A 17225-nucleotide genomic window follows, 5' to 3' on the forward strand; every position below is an offset into this window, starting at 1 on the left:
TCATCCTCCTATACTCCAAGGAATAGAGTCCCAGCCTACTCAACCTCCATTCCCCTCACAATTTTGTACACCATTGGACGTGATGATGATTAGTTAGTTGACAAGTTTTCTTGAAGCTTTACCTTGCAAACCATTGTGGATTTGGCTCCAAGCCGTGCTGCCTGGATACATTGGTTGGCTCCTTTCCCTCCAAATCCAATGAAAAATTTGTGCCCGTGTATGGTTTCTCCAGCTTTAGGTAAACGTGGTGTAAAACTGTTGGAGAAGGACAAAAGTAAGTTGAAATACCAGAGTCACATAACATTGGTCATCCAGGCATTGTTTCTCAAGTTCCTGACAGGATTAGTTGATAACTAGTTCGCCAATCCTCTGCCTTTCGCAACCATGAATGGTCATTTTGAAGTTTGCAAGAGTAATTGAAAAGCACGGCAAAAAGTTGGAGTAACTCAGTGAGCGGGTCAAGCAGAACGTGGATAGATGACGCTTCGGGTCTAGTTTAGGTTTTAGTTTAGAGATACAGCAGGGAAGCAGGCCCTTCGGATCATCGCATATTAACACTATCCCACACGCACTAGGGACAATTTACACTTATATAAACCCAATTAACCTACAAACTTTTACATTTTTGGAGTGTGGGCAGAAACCGAAGATCTCGGAGAAAACCCACGCAGGTCACGGGGAGAACATACAAACTCCGTACAGACAGCACCCGTAGTCGGGATCGAACCCGGGTCTCTGGTGCTGCAAGCGCTGTATGGCGGCAACTCTACCGCTGCGCCACCCTGCCACATCCTCCAACCCGAGACTGCAGATGGAGTTTCATCCGGACAACTTTGAGATGTTGATCTTTGAAAGATCAAATGCAAGGGAAAAGTATGCAGTAAATGGCAGGACCCTTAGAAGTCTTGATGCAGTGCAAGTCCATAGCTCCCTTAAAGTGGCAATGCAAATACAGTAGATCGGTTGGTAAAGAAGACAAGACATAAACTGCTGGAATAACTCAGAGGGTCAGACCTGAAACTTTACCTATCCATGTTCTCAAGAGAAGCTGCCGGACCTGCTGGGTTACTTCAGCACTCTGTCCTTTTTTGATAAAACAGCAACTTGTTCCTTGTTTCTACATGTATGCAAATGTCCCACTTTCCCTGAGGACAGGACATGGAGTTTCCAATTTTGCTCCTACAATCCTCCTTCCCACACCAGCCTCCAAAGGTGACCTGAATAACACCTGTACATCACAGTTATGAACATAAAAACAACCAAATGTGTTGTCGTTTTTTTTAAATTATCCCTTCCTATTTGTTTGATAGAATTTAAAGACGGCTTACTCCTGCATCTGGACATTCACATTACAATTTGGTAGCAACTTGCACTTTATTGGACACGAGCAGAAATTATTATTGATTGGCAATTCATGGGTTTGGATTTAATGGAGTTATCTTTTCGTACTCTCTCAGAACTACACTGTAATGAGAGAATTGTTTTGGACATACTGCAGATATATCTTTGCAAAGAAGCGATCAATATAGCAGATTTTACACAATATAATTGAAAGTGAACTCAGATGTAGCTTTAATTCTTTCAGCATGACAGAGTTGTGGAAGTTAAGGTAAATGATTAATCATGTGCCAGATAACTTTGTGCCTCTGACATTCTGTTAAATCACAACTTAATGTATAGTTGCTGTCTTACAGCACCAAGGACCCAGGTTCGATACTGACTATGGGTTCTGTCTGTACAGAGTTTGTACGATCTCCCTATGACCTGTGTGAGATTTCTCCGGGTGCTCCGGTTTCCTCACACACTATAAAGATGTACAAGTTTATTGGTTAAGAAGGAACTGCAGATGCTGGAAAATCGAAGGTAGACAAAAATGCTGGAGAAACTCAGCGGGTGAGGCAGCATTTATGGAGCGATGGAAATAGGCAACGTTTCGAGACAAAATTCTTGTGTAATCTTTCGGGTCGAAACTCATCTTTTCGAAGGGTTTCGACCTGAAACGTTGCCTATTTCCTTCGCTCCATAGATGCTGCCTCACCCGCTGAGTTTCTCCAGCATTTTTGTCTACCTTCAGGTTTATTGGTTAATTGGCTTCGGTAAAATGCGGAAACAGGCCCTTCGGCCCACCGAATCCGTGTTTCCGCGCTGTATCTCTAAATCTAAAATCCGCAATGGGGTAGAGGTGAATCAGATGGTACCCTAGCTTATGGAAAGACTGTTCAGAAGCCTGATAACACAGGGGGAAAAGCTGGTCCTGAGTCTGACAGTATGTGCTTCCATACTTCTATATCTTACTTATATCAGGCAATCATCTTTATGCTGGGAGAAATATTATCAATATTTTCTACTATAGGAATTAAAACACAGACACAGTTGCTCAAGTAGTTCATTTACTCACAAAATCGGAGTGGCGGTTCGGCACTGGCTGCAGCGGCTCACCGGCAGTCCCGTTTGTTTGTGTTTTTTGTGTTGTTTATTTTGTTTTGGTTAGTCTAGTTTTTGGTTTTTAGTTTGTGTTTTGGGGAGGTGGGGGGTTGAAACGGGGTTTGCAGTCTCTCCCTGCGGGGGAATGCGACTTTTTTGTCGTATTCCCCTTCTCTGTCTCCGTCTGCGCTGAGGCCTAATGGAGCTGTTGACCTCGAGGCTCCGGAGGCAGAGCCCGTCAGGACTCGCCCTGAGCTCGCTCCCGTGAGGGTGGTCCGGCTCAAGGCTGGAACAGTGCTCCCGTGAGAGGCTGTGGCGCTCTCGTGAGGGCGGCCAGCCCAAGGGTGGAACGAGGCTCCCGTCGGAGCGGCCGAGCTCGGGGAGGTGCGGCGCTCGCAGCCCGAGGGAGGTTCGGCGCCCATGTCGGGGCGGCCCGGCCCGAGGGAGAAGCGACGCCCAAGTCGGGGCGGCCCGGCCCAGGGGAGAAGCGACGCCCAAGTCAGGGCGGCCCGGCCCGGGGAAGAAGCGACGCCCATGTCGGGGCGGCCCGGCCCGGGGGAGGTTCGGCGCCCATGTCGGGGGCGGCCCAGCTCACGTGAGGGTGGCTGGGACGGTGTTCTGGCGGTGGTGGCCTGAGTCCGGGGTTCGGCCGCGGGCCAGCGGCTGCGTCTGCAGGACTGGTGGGCGGGACTGATTTATAACATCGCCCGGGGGGTATCGCCTCAGCGCAGAGGGAGAAGAGGAGGGAAGAGACTGCAGACCTAAGACTTTTGCCTCCATCACAGTGAGAAGATGCTGGGTGGACTCACTGTGGTGGATGTTAATATGTGTTTATTGTTGGGTTTTTTAAAATTGTATTATATGTGACTGCTGCAATTTCGTTCAGACTTCGGTCTGAATGACAATAAAGGCATATCTATATCTATCATCTTTTTGGGCAGTTGCTCAAGGTCGAGGAAGACTTGCTCCTCTGGCTTTGTGCACTTTGAGGTAGCTACTGTGATCAATGTGGGACCTGCGTATTGAGTATAGAAGTTGAATATAGAATATATTATATAGGATATAGAATATAAATAGAAGTAGGGAGGTCATGTTGCAGTTGTATAAGACATTGGTGAGACCGCATTTAGAGTACTGCGTTCAGTTCTGGGCACCATGTTATAGGAAAGATATTGTCAAGCTTGAAAGGATGCAGAGAAGATTTATGAGGATGTTGCCAGGACTAGAGGGTGTGAGCTATAGGGAGAGGTTGAGTAGGCTGGGTCTCTATTCCTTAGAGTGCAGGAGGATGAGGGGTGATCTTATAGGCATGTATAAAACCATGAGAGGAATAGATCGGGTAGATGTGCAGAGTCTCTTGCCCAGAGTAGGGGAATCGAGGACCAGAGGACATAGGTTCAAAGTGAAGGGGAAAAGATTTAATAGCAATCTGAGGGGTAACTTTTTTACACAAAGGGTGGTGGGTGTGTGGAACAAGCTGCGGTAGGTAGTTGAGGCTGGGACTATCACAACATTTAATAAACAGTTAGACAGATACATAGATAGGACATGTTTGGAGGGTTATGGACCAAACGCAGGCAGGTGGGCCTAGTGCAGCTGGGACATTGTTGGTCGGTGTGGGCAAGTTGGGCTGAAGGGCCTGTTTTCACACCATATCACTATGACTCTATATATGCAGACATTTCAACAGTTGGGGCAGGAAGTCGAGTAGTTGTGGGGTGTTCCAGTCTGTGTGCCACTTTTCAATGGTTGAATGGTTCTTTATTGTCACGTCTGCACAGCACAGTCGCATATTTTGGTGCCGTTTACAAAGAAAAAGTCCAAAGTCGGGTCCACATGTTGGAAGTGCTGGAGCCCCCCGATCCAGGTAAGGCCAGTTAGGCCCTAGGCTGCTGTAGACCCGCGACCCAACGTCCCTCTCCTCGCCCGACCACCTCTGTATCCCGACAGCCACCTTCTGCAGCTGATCGCTGGAGACAATACTTTGGTCCATCTCCTACCAGCCCAGGCCCCACCTATGTAGTTATCAGTGGTTGCCTCAATGTTACGGGGCTTCCGCGCTCCCCCTGTAGGCAGCAGCCCGTCGGGCCCTTCTTCGCTGCGGTGAACCAAGCCTACCGCCGCATGTGGCCGCGGGATGTCCGCCAGGTCTTCATTCTCGGCAGCTGCCGGGTCCATCCTTGTTCTTGGCGGGATGCTGGGTGTTCACAGCAGCCCACCAGGTCCGTTCTTCTTTGTGACCAGAGGTAATATCATTTCAAATTGCTGCTCCTTCTCCATCTTGAATGACCGTGGGTCAGACTCTTGCCAGGATTCATCGGAGATGCTCTATTACTGCAAAGAGGCTACGAACAACAAAGTCTCCTCATCCTCTTCTCAAAAGAAGCTCTTCCTTCCTCCTGTGTAGGATGAAACTGCAGATACTGGTTCAACCGAAGACAGACATAAAATGCTGGAGAAACTCAGCGGGACAGGCAGCATCTCCGGAGAGAAGGAATGGGTGACGCTTCGGGTCGAGAAACAGCCCGAGTCTCGAGTCTAAAGAAAGGTCTCAAGCCAAAACATCACCCATTACTTCTCTCTTTCTCTCCAGAGATGCTGCCTGTCCTGCTGAGTTCCTCCAGCATTTTGTGTCTATCTTCCTTCCGCATGTTCATTCAGCTTCTCATTTAATCCAAGTCAGGAGTTTACATGCTAAATATTCTCGGGGTAATGACTGTTTTTCTCTGGTTTCCCCTAGTGGATTTATTAGCAAAAATCTTAACATTATAGCCTATGGCTTTTGGCTTCTCCATGTGGAGCCATCCTTTCTACACTAATTCACTCTGTGAGGTTATCCCTGAGATTTATCCCCTTGATGGAATGGAGTATCCGTCTAAACATTAAACAAGGAAATATTTTGAAATGTAAAAATTGTCACCCAGGTTCATAAGTTCTAGGAGCAGAATTAGGCCATTCGGCCCATTAAGTCTACTCCGCCATTCAGGATAGTAGGCAGCGAAAGCTTTTCACTGTACCATGGTACAGGTGACAATAAACTAAACTGAACCGAATCAATGCTGATCTATTTTTCACTCTCAATTCCATTTTCCTGTCTTCACCCCATAACAATGGCATTTAGGATTGCCATGACAAAGGGCATAGTATAACTAGAGCCATTAGTTCTAGTTCCCCTCTCCCTTCTCTCCGGAGATGCTGCCTGTCCCGCTGAGTTACTCCAGCTTTTTGTGTGTTTGTTTTCAGTAGCAGAGAAAGTAATGGGTCAAAGGTAATATTTTTGATAGGGTGAAACCAAGTGACTTCAGCTAGAGTAGCAGTTGGAAGCACATTATGCCTTTTATCTGTTGCATGCATTGTTAATAGGAGGATTATCAGACATGTCCGGCAAGCTAAACTATACTAGCAGAAAAAGACTTGTCCAGTTCAACACACACAGACAGACAGCAATTTACTAAAGATGGAAAATATGGTATCCGGCCCCGAAGACTCCAAAGATGGAGTATGAGGCGTGTAGGAAGGAACTGCAGTTGCTGGTTTAAACCATAGACACAAATGGCTGGAGTAACTCAGTGGGCAGATAGTATCTCTGGAGAAAAGGAATCGGTGACATTTCGGGTCGAAACCCTTCTTCAGCCTGAAGACATTAAGAAAGGTAAGGTAAGGGGTGAAAGATGAGGTGTTGTTCTTCAAGCTTGCATTGGCCTTGTAATAGTGTAGAAGGCCACTGGCAGGCAGGTTAGTGTTTCGTTTAGTTTGGTGACACAGCATGGAAACAGGCCCTTCAGCCAAATGAGTGCACGCCGACCAATACTAAAGATAGACACAAAATACTGGAGTAACTCAGCGGGACAGGCAGCATCTCTGGAGTGAAGGAATGGGTGACGTTTCGTATCAAGACCCTTCTTCAGACTGAGCAGATCATCTGTATACTAGTTCTATCCTATACCCCCCTCATCCTTCTAAACGCCAGCGAGTACAGGCACAGTGCCGTCAAACGCTCAGCATACGATTTGAAAGGAATGGAAGGATGTAGAACACCTGCAGGCAGAAGAGATCAGTTTAATTCGGCATCAGGTTCGACATCTTGTCCCTGAATTACTGTTAAAACACAATGTATGTGCTATAACACCACGTTAAGCGCTCAACCAAGAAAGCCTAGCTCAATGCCAAAATAGTATCTCAACTGCCTACACACACTTATGCTATAGGACAATAAGTAACTTCTTTATAATCAGTAATAAGCTATCTACATGTTAATAAACACACAAGCTAAATATTTAACCAGGTAACCCAACCCTGATGCCACATGAGAAACTAAAATGCCTTTGCACAGTTAAACTGTGGAACAACAAAAACTAGGCATGTAAATGCCAGGATATCGTTGGGGTAATCAAGTGGGTACCTCCCTTTACTGGTGTTTCGTTGAGTTAGGCCCATGACAATCTACTCTGATGAAGGGTCTCGACCCGAAACGACACTCATTCCTTCTCTCCAGAGATGCTGCCTGTCCGGCTGAATTACTCTAGCTTTTTGTGTCTATCTTCGGTTTAAACCATCTGCGATTCCTTCTTACACAAACTACTATGTTCTATGAGGTAAAATTATCAGTTACTCAACTTCAAAAAAAATCAAAGATCAAAAATCAAATCAAAATATTGTAGTAACTCAGCGGGTCAGGCAGCATCTCTGGGGAAAAGGAAATCGATGACATTTCGGGTCGAGACCCTTCTTTAGACTGAGACTGCATAGCGAACCACAGTGCGAACTCCATCATTAAGTTCGCTGACGACACCACTATTGTGGGGCGTATCACTGATGGGGATGAGTCAGAGTACAGAAGAGAGATCGAGCAACTGTCCATATGGTGCCAGCGCAATAACCTGGCCCTCAACACCAGCAAAACCAAGGAACTGATTGTGGACTTTGGAAGGAGTAGGAGGGGGACCCACAGCCCCATTTATATCAACGGTATATAGCATGGTTGAAAGGGTCAAGAACTTCAAATTCCTGGGCGTGCACATCTCTGAAGATCTTTCCTGGTCCGAGAACACTAACGCAATTATCAAAAAAGCTCATCAGCGCCTCTACTTCCTGAGAAGATTACGGAGAGTCGGATTGTCAAGGAAGACTCTCTCTAACTTCTACAGGTGCACAGTCGAGAGCATGCTGACCGGTTGCATCGTGGCTTGGTTCGGCAATTTGAGCGCCCTGGAGAGGAAAAGGCTACAAAAAGTAGTAAACACTGCCCAGTCCATCATCGGCTCTGACCTTCCTTCCATCGAGGGGATTTATCGCAGTCGCTGCCTCAAAGAGGCTGGCAGTATCATCAAAGACCCACACCATCCTGGCCACACACTCATCTCCCTGCTACCTTCAGGTAGAAGGTACAGGAGCCTGAAGACTGCAACAACCAGGTTCAGGAATAGCTACTTCCCCTCAGCCATCAGGCTATTAAACCTGGCTCGGACAAAACTCTGATTATTAACAACCACTTTCTGTTATTTGCACTTTACCAGTTTATTTATTCATGTGTGTATATATTTATATCATGGTATATGGACACATTTATCTGTTTTGTAGTAAATGCCTACTATTTTCTGTGTGCTTAAGCAAAGCAAGAATTTCATTGTCCTATACAGGGACACATGACAATAAACTCACTTGAGTCAAAGGAGAAGGAAATGTGAGATATAGAAGAAAATAGAACAAATGAATGAAATATATAAAAAAAGCAATGAAGATCAAGGAAATATGGAGCCCACAATGGTCCATTGTTGGCTGTGGGGTAGGTTATAACAAGTTAAAACAACTGGCTGTGGTAGTGAGTCTGGGTTAAAATTCGGTCGTAGAGCTGGAGAGGGAGCAGCGAGAGAGGGTGTTGCAGAACTCTCATCAGAGAGAGGAAGAGAAATACCAGTTATGGAAAGTTGCTAAGAGATTTATAAGCAGAGTTCTTTGTCACCACCTGCAGATTATGATATACTGCTCAGTTATGGTTCAAAGCACCGATATTGACCTGTTCTTTCAGGTGCGTAAATACAGTATATAGCATAATATTTAAATGCAAATATGTATTTTCTGAATTACAACAGACCACAAGTTGCATACCTGTCAGATTTTTCCTTAAAATAGGAGATTAATGATTTGAACCCAATTTAATGTAAATCAAGATTCCAAGGTCTACAGAAGTTTTGCTTTCACAGTTGAAACAAACATTTCAGATTTGATTTCTGGCAAGTAAGAAAAATTGACCGGGGTGAAAAATGTGTTGACATTACCAAGGCAAAAAGGCAGCACAAATGTTGGGAAACAAAGGAATGCTATTCAAAATTGCCTTGGTAGATCTGAGATGTAGTTTAACGTTCAGAATATATCGTAGGGAAGCTAAAATCTAAAAAGGATATGTGTGAAGTGTTCATTGGCGGATGTCATGTTGACTCTGAATGATTTTCCTGATAAATTCAAATTGAATAACTAGTTCAATGACCGCACAAAAGAAAACAGCTTCAGGATTTGAATAACAGTGGAATAAAATACAAACTGAAAAAGGTCATACTAAAGCTGATTGATTTTAGTTTAGTTTAGAGATACAGCACGGAAACAGGCCCTTTGGGACATTAACACTATCCTACACACACTAGGGACAATTTACACTCACCGTATATCGTCAATCAACCTACAAACCCGTACGTCTTTGGAGTGTGAGAGGAAACCGAAGATTTCTGAGAAAACCTATGGGGTCACGGGATGACCATACAAACTCCGTCAGACAGTACCCATAGTCGGGATCGAACCCGGCGCTGCAAGAGCTGTAAGGCAGCAACTCTACCGCTGCAGCACCGTGCCACCATTTATTGAAACATACAGCAAGGAGCACTTCGGCCCACCAAGTCCATGCCGGCCATCGATCACTCATTCACACTAGTTCTATGTTATTCTACTTTCTCAACCATTCCCCACACACTAGGGGAAATTTACAGAGGCCATTTAACCTACAAACCCACGTCTTCGGGATAGTTTAGTTTAGAAATATAGCAGGGAAACAGGTCCTTTGGCCCACCATGCCAACCATCGATCACCCGTTCACACCAGTTCTATGTTATCCCACCTTCACATCCACTCCCTACACAGGAGGAGCAATTTACAGAACCCAATTAACTTACAAACCCGCATGTCTTTGGGACGTGAGGGGAAACTCCCAGAGTGAACCCACGCGGTCACAGGGAGAACGTGCAAACTCCACATAGACAGCACCCGTGATTTGGATCGAATTCGGGATTCCAGATGTCAAAGAAAGCCTTTACAATCCTTGAAAGTATGCGCACATACAAGAACATCACAGGCATGTTAAAATCAGAAACTGCATCCTCACATGCCATCTCCCATGAACCACATCACACAGCTGAATGCACTTTGCTCCTCCTCACTGACTACCAACATTAATTAAGTCAAGAGTGTTTTATTGTCATATGTCCAAAACAGAACGGTGGACTTCCTACTTGCAGCAGCACAACAGAACATGTAAATACAGTATTCTGTAAAATAAAAAAATAACACACACACACACACATCTATATTAATTTTTTTCAGTTTATATTGTTTACAGAGTACTATGTTTACATATTATAACGTCCAGGCTCAGGAATAGCTACTTCCCTACAGCCATCAGGCTATGAAACACTACAACCTCCAATAAGCTCTAAACCACATGGACTTTTATTATTATTAATGTACTATTATTGTTTGTCTGTTTTCTATGTGTACGTATGTATGTGTGTATATGTACACACATATATATATTTATATATGTATACACACACATATATGTGAGTATATACACACACACATATATATGTGAGTATATACACACATTGAACAGTTTTCTCTTGTTTAATATATTTACAGTGTACTATGTTTATATATTCTGTTGTGCTGCTGCAAGTAAGAATTTCATTGTCCTATCTGGGACACATGACAATAAAACACTCTTGACATACCCACAAACGTATACACACACACGTTATACACACCAAACATACAGAGCAAAAAGACAAAACCAATGCCCCCAAGTCTATGTAGTTCAGAGCTTATTTGGAGGTTGTATGGTTTAACAGCCTGATTAATGGCTGTAGATTGATGCCTTTATATAATGGTATATGGACACACTGATCTGTTCTGTATTCGTGCCTACTATGTTCTGGTGTGCTAAAGCAAAGTGAGAATTTCATTGTCCTATCTGGGACACATGACAATAAACTATCTTGAACTCTTGAATCTTGGGAGGAAGCTGTTCCTGAAGCTGGACATTACACTTTTCAGTTTTCAGTACCTTCAGCTCCTGTACCTTCTTCCTGATTGTAGGGGTGAAATTAGTACGTGGCCAGGGTGGAGTGGATGTCTGACGATGCTGGCTGCCTTTTTGAGACCGTAAACTCCTGTAAATCCCTTTGCTGGTGGGAGGTCAGTAATTAGAAGCAAATGTTCAGCATACAGTCAGAAACTTGCCACTGCTCCAAGACCTATACCCACCCCTCACAGCTTGTACACTGTCAAGAGAACAACACTGACAAGCACACCTCCCAAGCACCTGTGGCTAGGGTGGTGTGGGTCTCTGACGATGCTTGCTGCCTTTATGAGGGCTACTTCTTCTTCTTCTTTTTATCCAGTCCACACACAAGATTAGAAGTTGTTCAGCCAGAGCTGAACGCACTTGTCGGCATCTGCATACAATGGTGTGTCTTGTCGCTTCTTGTGCGTGGTGGTGGAAAGATTGGTGGAAACAGGGCCGCGACGTGAACGCTCTTTCCTTGACCTCTATGAGACAGCGCTACCTATAGATCCCTTTAATGCTGGGTAGGTTTGAATGTAATTGAATCATCTTTTTATTTCATTTTGATTTTGTCTTTTAATACCCTAAAGACAAAACTTAAAATCCATAGAATGTCTGGCACTCACTGACCGATGGTTCTTAACGAATCACAGGTAAACTGGGATTACTTAAATATGGGCAAATAAATGAAGAAAGATGAAGTTTGAAGAGACTCTAAATAATACAAATATAATCAATTCATGGAGACACAATAGACTGCAGACGTTGGAATGATGAGCAAAACGCAAACTGCTAGCGGAGGCAGGAGGCATCTGTGGAGGGAATGGATAGACTACATTTGAGGTCGGGACCGTTACAACCGTCCGTTCATTTCCCTCCACAAATGCTGCCAGACCCGCTGAGTTCCTCCAGCAGTTTGCTATTTTAATCATCAATTTGTGTTTATTTAAATTTTCCATCAATTTTCCCTGGAATATTCCTCCCACATCCCAAAGACGTGTGGGTTTGTAGATTAATTGACCTCTGTAAATTGCCCCCCTGGTATGTAGGGAGTGGATGGGAAAGTGGGTTTTCAACATTGAACTACTGTGAACGGGAGATCGAATGGTCGGCATGGACCCATGGGCCGACGGGTCTGTTTCTGTGCCAAATCTGTAAACTACAACTCAAAAAGCCTTCCTCACTGTCTGCAACTCCTGCGGTAGAGTTGATGCTTTGCAGCGCCAGGTTTGATCCTGACTACGGATGCTGTCCGTGTGGAGTTCGTACGTTCTCCCCGTGACCACGTGGGTTCTCTCCGGGTGCTCCAGTTTTCTCCATCATTATAAAGACGTACGGTTTGTAGGTGAATTGGCTTCTGTAAATTGTCCCTAGTGTGTAGGATAGAACTAGTGTACGGGTGATCGCTGATTGACACGGTACCTTTAAACTAATCTAAACTACTGGCCCTAATGTTAAGGACTCCCAAGACCAATCGCTGGAGACAATATGCCACCATTGTCTTTGCTAGTGGGATAGAATGTACTCGGACATTCTGATAGAGTCATAGTGTGGAAACAGGCCCTTCGGCCCAACTTACCCATGCCGACCAACATACTCCATCTACACTAGTCCCACCTGCCTGCGTTTGGCCCATATCGTTCTAAACCTGTCCTATCAATGTGCCTATCTAATTGCTTCTTAAAGGTTGCAATAGTTCCTGCCTCAACTATCTCCTCTGGCAGCTCGTTCCATACACCCACCACCCTTTGTGTGAAAAAATTACCCCTTAGATTCCTATTAAATCTTTCCCCCTTCACCTTAAACCTACGCCCTTCAGTCTCGATTCCCTTTCTCTGGGTATGAGACTCATGTGGGGTCCATGGGGACTCTGGCCACCCACCCGATCTATTCCTCTCATGATTTTATGCGCCTCCATAAGATAACCCCACATCCTCCTGCGCTCCAGGGAATAGAGTCCCAGCCTGCTCAACCTCTCCCTATAGCTCACATCCTCGGGCCCTGGCAACATCCTTGTAAATTTTCGCTGCACCCTTTCCAACTTGACAACATCAACATGGAGAAGTCCAGAATGCGGACTGAAAAATCATAAGACACGCTATTGCTCGATTAGCCTGTGGAACAGTGCACATGGAACGAGCTGCCAGAGCAGGACACCAGACGCCTGTGGCAGGGGCTACGGACTGTAACCAACTACCGGAGCAGCCCCCACCCTCATCCGCAAGTGCCGGCACCTCCGTAGCTGATGACCTGAACTCTTTTTACGCTCCTTTCGAGATGGGCAACACCACCCCAGGTCTGCCGACTAACGACAATACCGCCAGCGAGCTGGCTACCGAAGCTGAAGGGAGGAATGTGCACACATTCTCGCTGTCCGAGCACGACGTGAGGAGGGCTCTGACACGGGTGAACACGAGGAAAGCTGCAGGCCCAGATGGCATCTCGGGGCGAGTACTCAAGTCCTGTGCTACGCAGCTAGCTCCGGTGCTCACTACAATATTCAACCTCTCCCTGGACAAGTCCGTGGTCCCTGCCTGCTTCAAAAAATCCATCATTGTACCGGTACCAAAAAATGCCTCCCCAGCCTGTCTGAATGACTACCGTCCGGTGGCCCTTACCTCGGTAGTCATGAAATGCTTTGAGAGGCTGGTGATGGAACACATCTGCGCCATCCTCCCTCGCAACATGGACCCGTTGCAGTTCGCATACAGTCCGAACAGATCCACGGACGATGCGGTCTCCCAGGTTTTGCACACCGCTCTCTCTCATCTTGACAGCCAGAAGGGGGGCTACGTGAGGATGCTGTTCATAGACTTCAGTTCAGACTTCAACACGATAGTCCCCACCAGACTGGCCGGGAAGCTACTGGAATTGGGGCTCAACACCTCCCTGTGTGCCTGGGTCCTGGACTTTCTCACCGCCAGGCCCCAGGTAGTCAAGATGGGAGGGAATACATCGAAGTCCCTCACCCTGAGCACAGGATCGCCCCAGGGTTGCGTCCTCAGCCCCCTATTGTACTCCCTGTACACACATGACTGTGTGGCTAGGTTCAGCTCCAACTCAATAATTAAGTTTGCTGATGACACTGTGGTGGTGGGCCTGATCTCAGACAACGATGAGAAGGCCTACCGGGAGGAGGTGGCTGATCTAGCACTCTGGTGCCAGGATAACAGCCTCCTCTTGAACATCAAAAAAAACTAAGGAGCTGATCGTGGACTTTAGGAGGGCACATATATATATAACATATAACAATTACAGCACGGAAACAGGCCATCTCGACCCCTCTAGTCCGTGCCGAACACATAGTCTCCCCTAGTCCCATATACCTGCGCTCAGACCATAACCCTCCATTCCTTTCCCATCCATATAACTATCCAATTTATTTTTAAATGATAAAAACGAACCTGCCTCCACCACCTTCACTGGAAGCTCATTCCACACAGCTACCACTCTCTGCGTAAAGAAGTTCCCCCTCATGTTACCCCTAAACTTCAGTCCCTTAATTCTCAAGTCATGTCCCCTTGTTTGAATCTTCCCTACTCTCAATGGGAAAAGCTTTTCCACGTCAACTCTGTCTATCCCTCTCATCATTTTAAAAACCTCTATCAAGTCCCCCCTTAACCTTCTGCGCTCCAAAGAATAAAGCCCTAACTTGTTCAAACATCATCCGAGGACGTACACACCATTGAGGATAAATGGGGATCCTGTGGATAGGGTGAGCTGTTTTAAATATCTGGGAGTCCACATCTCTGAGGTTATGACATGGACATCACACGCCGCAGCACTCGTGAGTAAGGCAAGGCAGCGCCTTTACCACCTCAGACAATTGAGGAAATTCAGAGTGTCTCCGAGGATCCTCCAGTGCTTCTACGCAGCGGCTGTGGAAAGCATCTTGTCCGGAAATATTACCATCTGGTTTGGGAATTGCTCTGCCCAGGACAAGAAGGCTCTGCAGAGAGTAGTGCGTTCGGCCGAACGCACTATGGGAACTTCACTCGCCCCCCTGCAGGAACTATACATCAGGAGGTGCAACTCCAGAGCCAATAAAATCATGGGAGACCCCTTCCACCCATGCAACGGACTGTTCCAGCTGCTACAATCAGGCAAACGCCTCCGTTGCCATGCAGTGAGAACGGAGAGGTTGAGATGGAGTTTCTTGCCAGAGGCCATTCGGACTGTAAACTCCTATCTCACCAGGGACTAACTTTACTGAACGTTTTTCCATCCAATATTTAATATGTAAAAGAATATGTGTGTGTTCATGATTGTGTTTATAGTTTGTTTGGTTGTTTGTTTGTTTGTCTTTTTGCACAAAGTCTGCGAGCATTGCCACTTTTCATTTCACTGCACATCTCGTATGTGTATGTGACGAATAAACCTGACTTGACTTGACTTGGCTTTGGGAAAATCTCTGGGCAATGATGAGAAATATTTTGCAGAGTTGATTGGGCTAAAATCTATTCTTATATTAGATTCCGAGGCTAGTGACTGGTCCCAGTCATGTTATATACATATTGGTAGCCAATCAAACTATCTGCATCAGTTATGAGTAGGAAGGAACTACAGATGCTGGTTTTAACAGAAGATAGTCACAAAAGGATAGAGTAACTCAGCGGGACAGGCAGCATCTCTGAAGAGAAGGAATGGGTGACGTTTCGGGTCGAGACCCTTCTTCAGACCTGAAGCGTCTCGACCAGAAACGTCACCCATTCCTTCTCTCCAGAGATGCTGCCTGTCCCGCTGAATTATTCCAGCTTTTTACCTGGAAACAGTCCGTGTCAATCAGCGATCACCCGTACACTAGTTCTATCCTACACACAAGGGATAATTTACAGAAGCCAATTAACCTACAAACCGTACGTCTTTATAATGATGGAGGAAACCGGAGAAGATTGAGGGGGGATCTTATAGAAACTTACAAAATTCTGAAGGGGTTGGACAGGCTAGATGCAGGTAGATTGTTCCCGATGTTGGGGAAGTCCACAACAAGGGGTCACAGTTTAAGGAAAAAGGGGAAATCTTTTAGGACTGAGATGAGAAAAACATTTTTTACACAGAGAGTGGTGAATCTCTGGAATTCTCTGCCACAGAATGTAGTTGAGGCCAGTTCATTGGCTATATTTAAGAGGGAGTTAGAAGTGGCCCTTGTGGCTAAAAGGATCAGGGGGTATGGAGAGGAGGCAGGTACAGGATACTGAGTTGGATGATCAGCCATGATCATATTGAATGGCGGTGCAGGCTCGAAGGGCCGAATGGCCTACTCATGCACCTATTTTCTATGTTTCTATGTTTTTGTGCCTATCTCTGGGTCAGTTACGTTCTTTCACATAAAATCTTCCTTTGGAGATACAGCACGGAAACAGGTCCTTCGGCACACCAAACGACCAGTGACCCTCGAACACTAGCACTATCCTACACACAAGGGATAATTTACAATCTTTACTGAAGCCAATTAACCTACAAACCCACACGTCTTTGGAGTGTGGAGGAAACCGGAGCACCCGGAGAAAAGCCACATGGTCACGAGGAGAACGTATAAAGTCCATACAGACAGCACCCACAGTCTGGATCGAACCCGAGCCTCTGGTGCTGTAAAGCAGCAACTCCACGGCAGCGTCACTACTATGCCGTCCAAAATTATTCACAGAATGTTTTTAAACATTCTTACGTATTTCCCCTTCCCTTTGGCTCATTTTCCACTGATCCTTAATCTCTATTTCTTTCTTAACGCTTAAATTAATTGCTCAGGAAATGCTTGGCTGGTCACGCATTATCTCAGATCCCACATGCCTCATTCTTGCCGCAATGTTATCAGCTCGCTCTTCCAGCAACATTTGGCACAAAACAATTGTGAGGTAAAGCTGGTAGAACCTACCACAAGAGACGTTTCGGTTGGATCCGATCCAGTGGTGCACTGGTAGAGTTGCTGCCTTACAGCACTAGAGACCCGGGTTTGAACCTAACTACGCGCGCAGTCTGTATGGAGATTGTATGTTCTGCCCAAGACCGTGCGGATTTTCTCCGGGTACCCCAGTTTCCTCCCACACTCCAAAGACGTGCAGGTTTGTAGGTTAATTGGCTTTGGTAAAATTGTATATTGTCCCTAGTGCGTAGAATAGTGCCAATATATAGAGTGATCGCTCTAGCCAAGCCAATTATCAAATTACCATGAATCTCATGTATTTTAAATTTCTGTATTAGCTTACTCTGAGGGACCTTGTCACATACCTTACTAAGGTCTATATAGACAACCTCATTGACCACATTCATCTTTGTCACCTCCTCAAACCAAAACCAAATCAAATTCATGAGGTATAACCTTTTCTGCACATGCTAACTCTGTTTGATAAACCAATGTTTCACCAAATGCTGATAAATCCTATCTTTAAGAATGTTCTCCAATAGCTTCCCAATCTCTATCACTGGCCTACAATTTCCTGGGTTAACACTATTACACCACTGCTGTTTATGA

The 17225-nt window shown here is 45.6% G+C and overlaps 1 protein-coding gene across 1 annotated transcript in view; it reads right to left on the reverse strand.

Moving 5' to 3' along the window:
- rbks (ribokinase) overlaps positions 1 to 17225 on the reverse strand; it is a 182221-nt gene that overhangs the window by 137764 nt on the left and 27232 nt on the right. The window contains exon 2 of the mRNA XM_033020557.1: positions 123 to 255. Coding sequence (XP_032876448.1) covers positions 123 to 255 — 133 coding nt within the window. The remainder of the gene's footprint in view (positions 1 to 122; positions 256 to 17225) is intronic.

This window comes from Amblyraja radiata, chromosome 5 (genome assembly GCF_010909765.2).
Source record: "Amblyraja radiata isolate CabotCenter1 chromosome 5, sAmbRad1.1.pri, whole genome shotgun sequence".
NCBI classification, from domain to species: Eukaryota; Metazoa; Chordata; class Chondrichthyes; order Rajiformes; family Rajidae; genus Amblyraja; species Amblyraja radiata.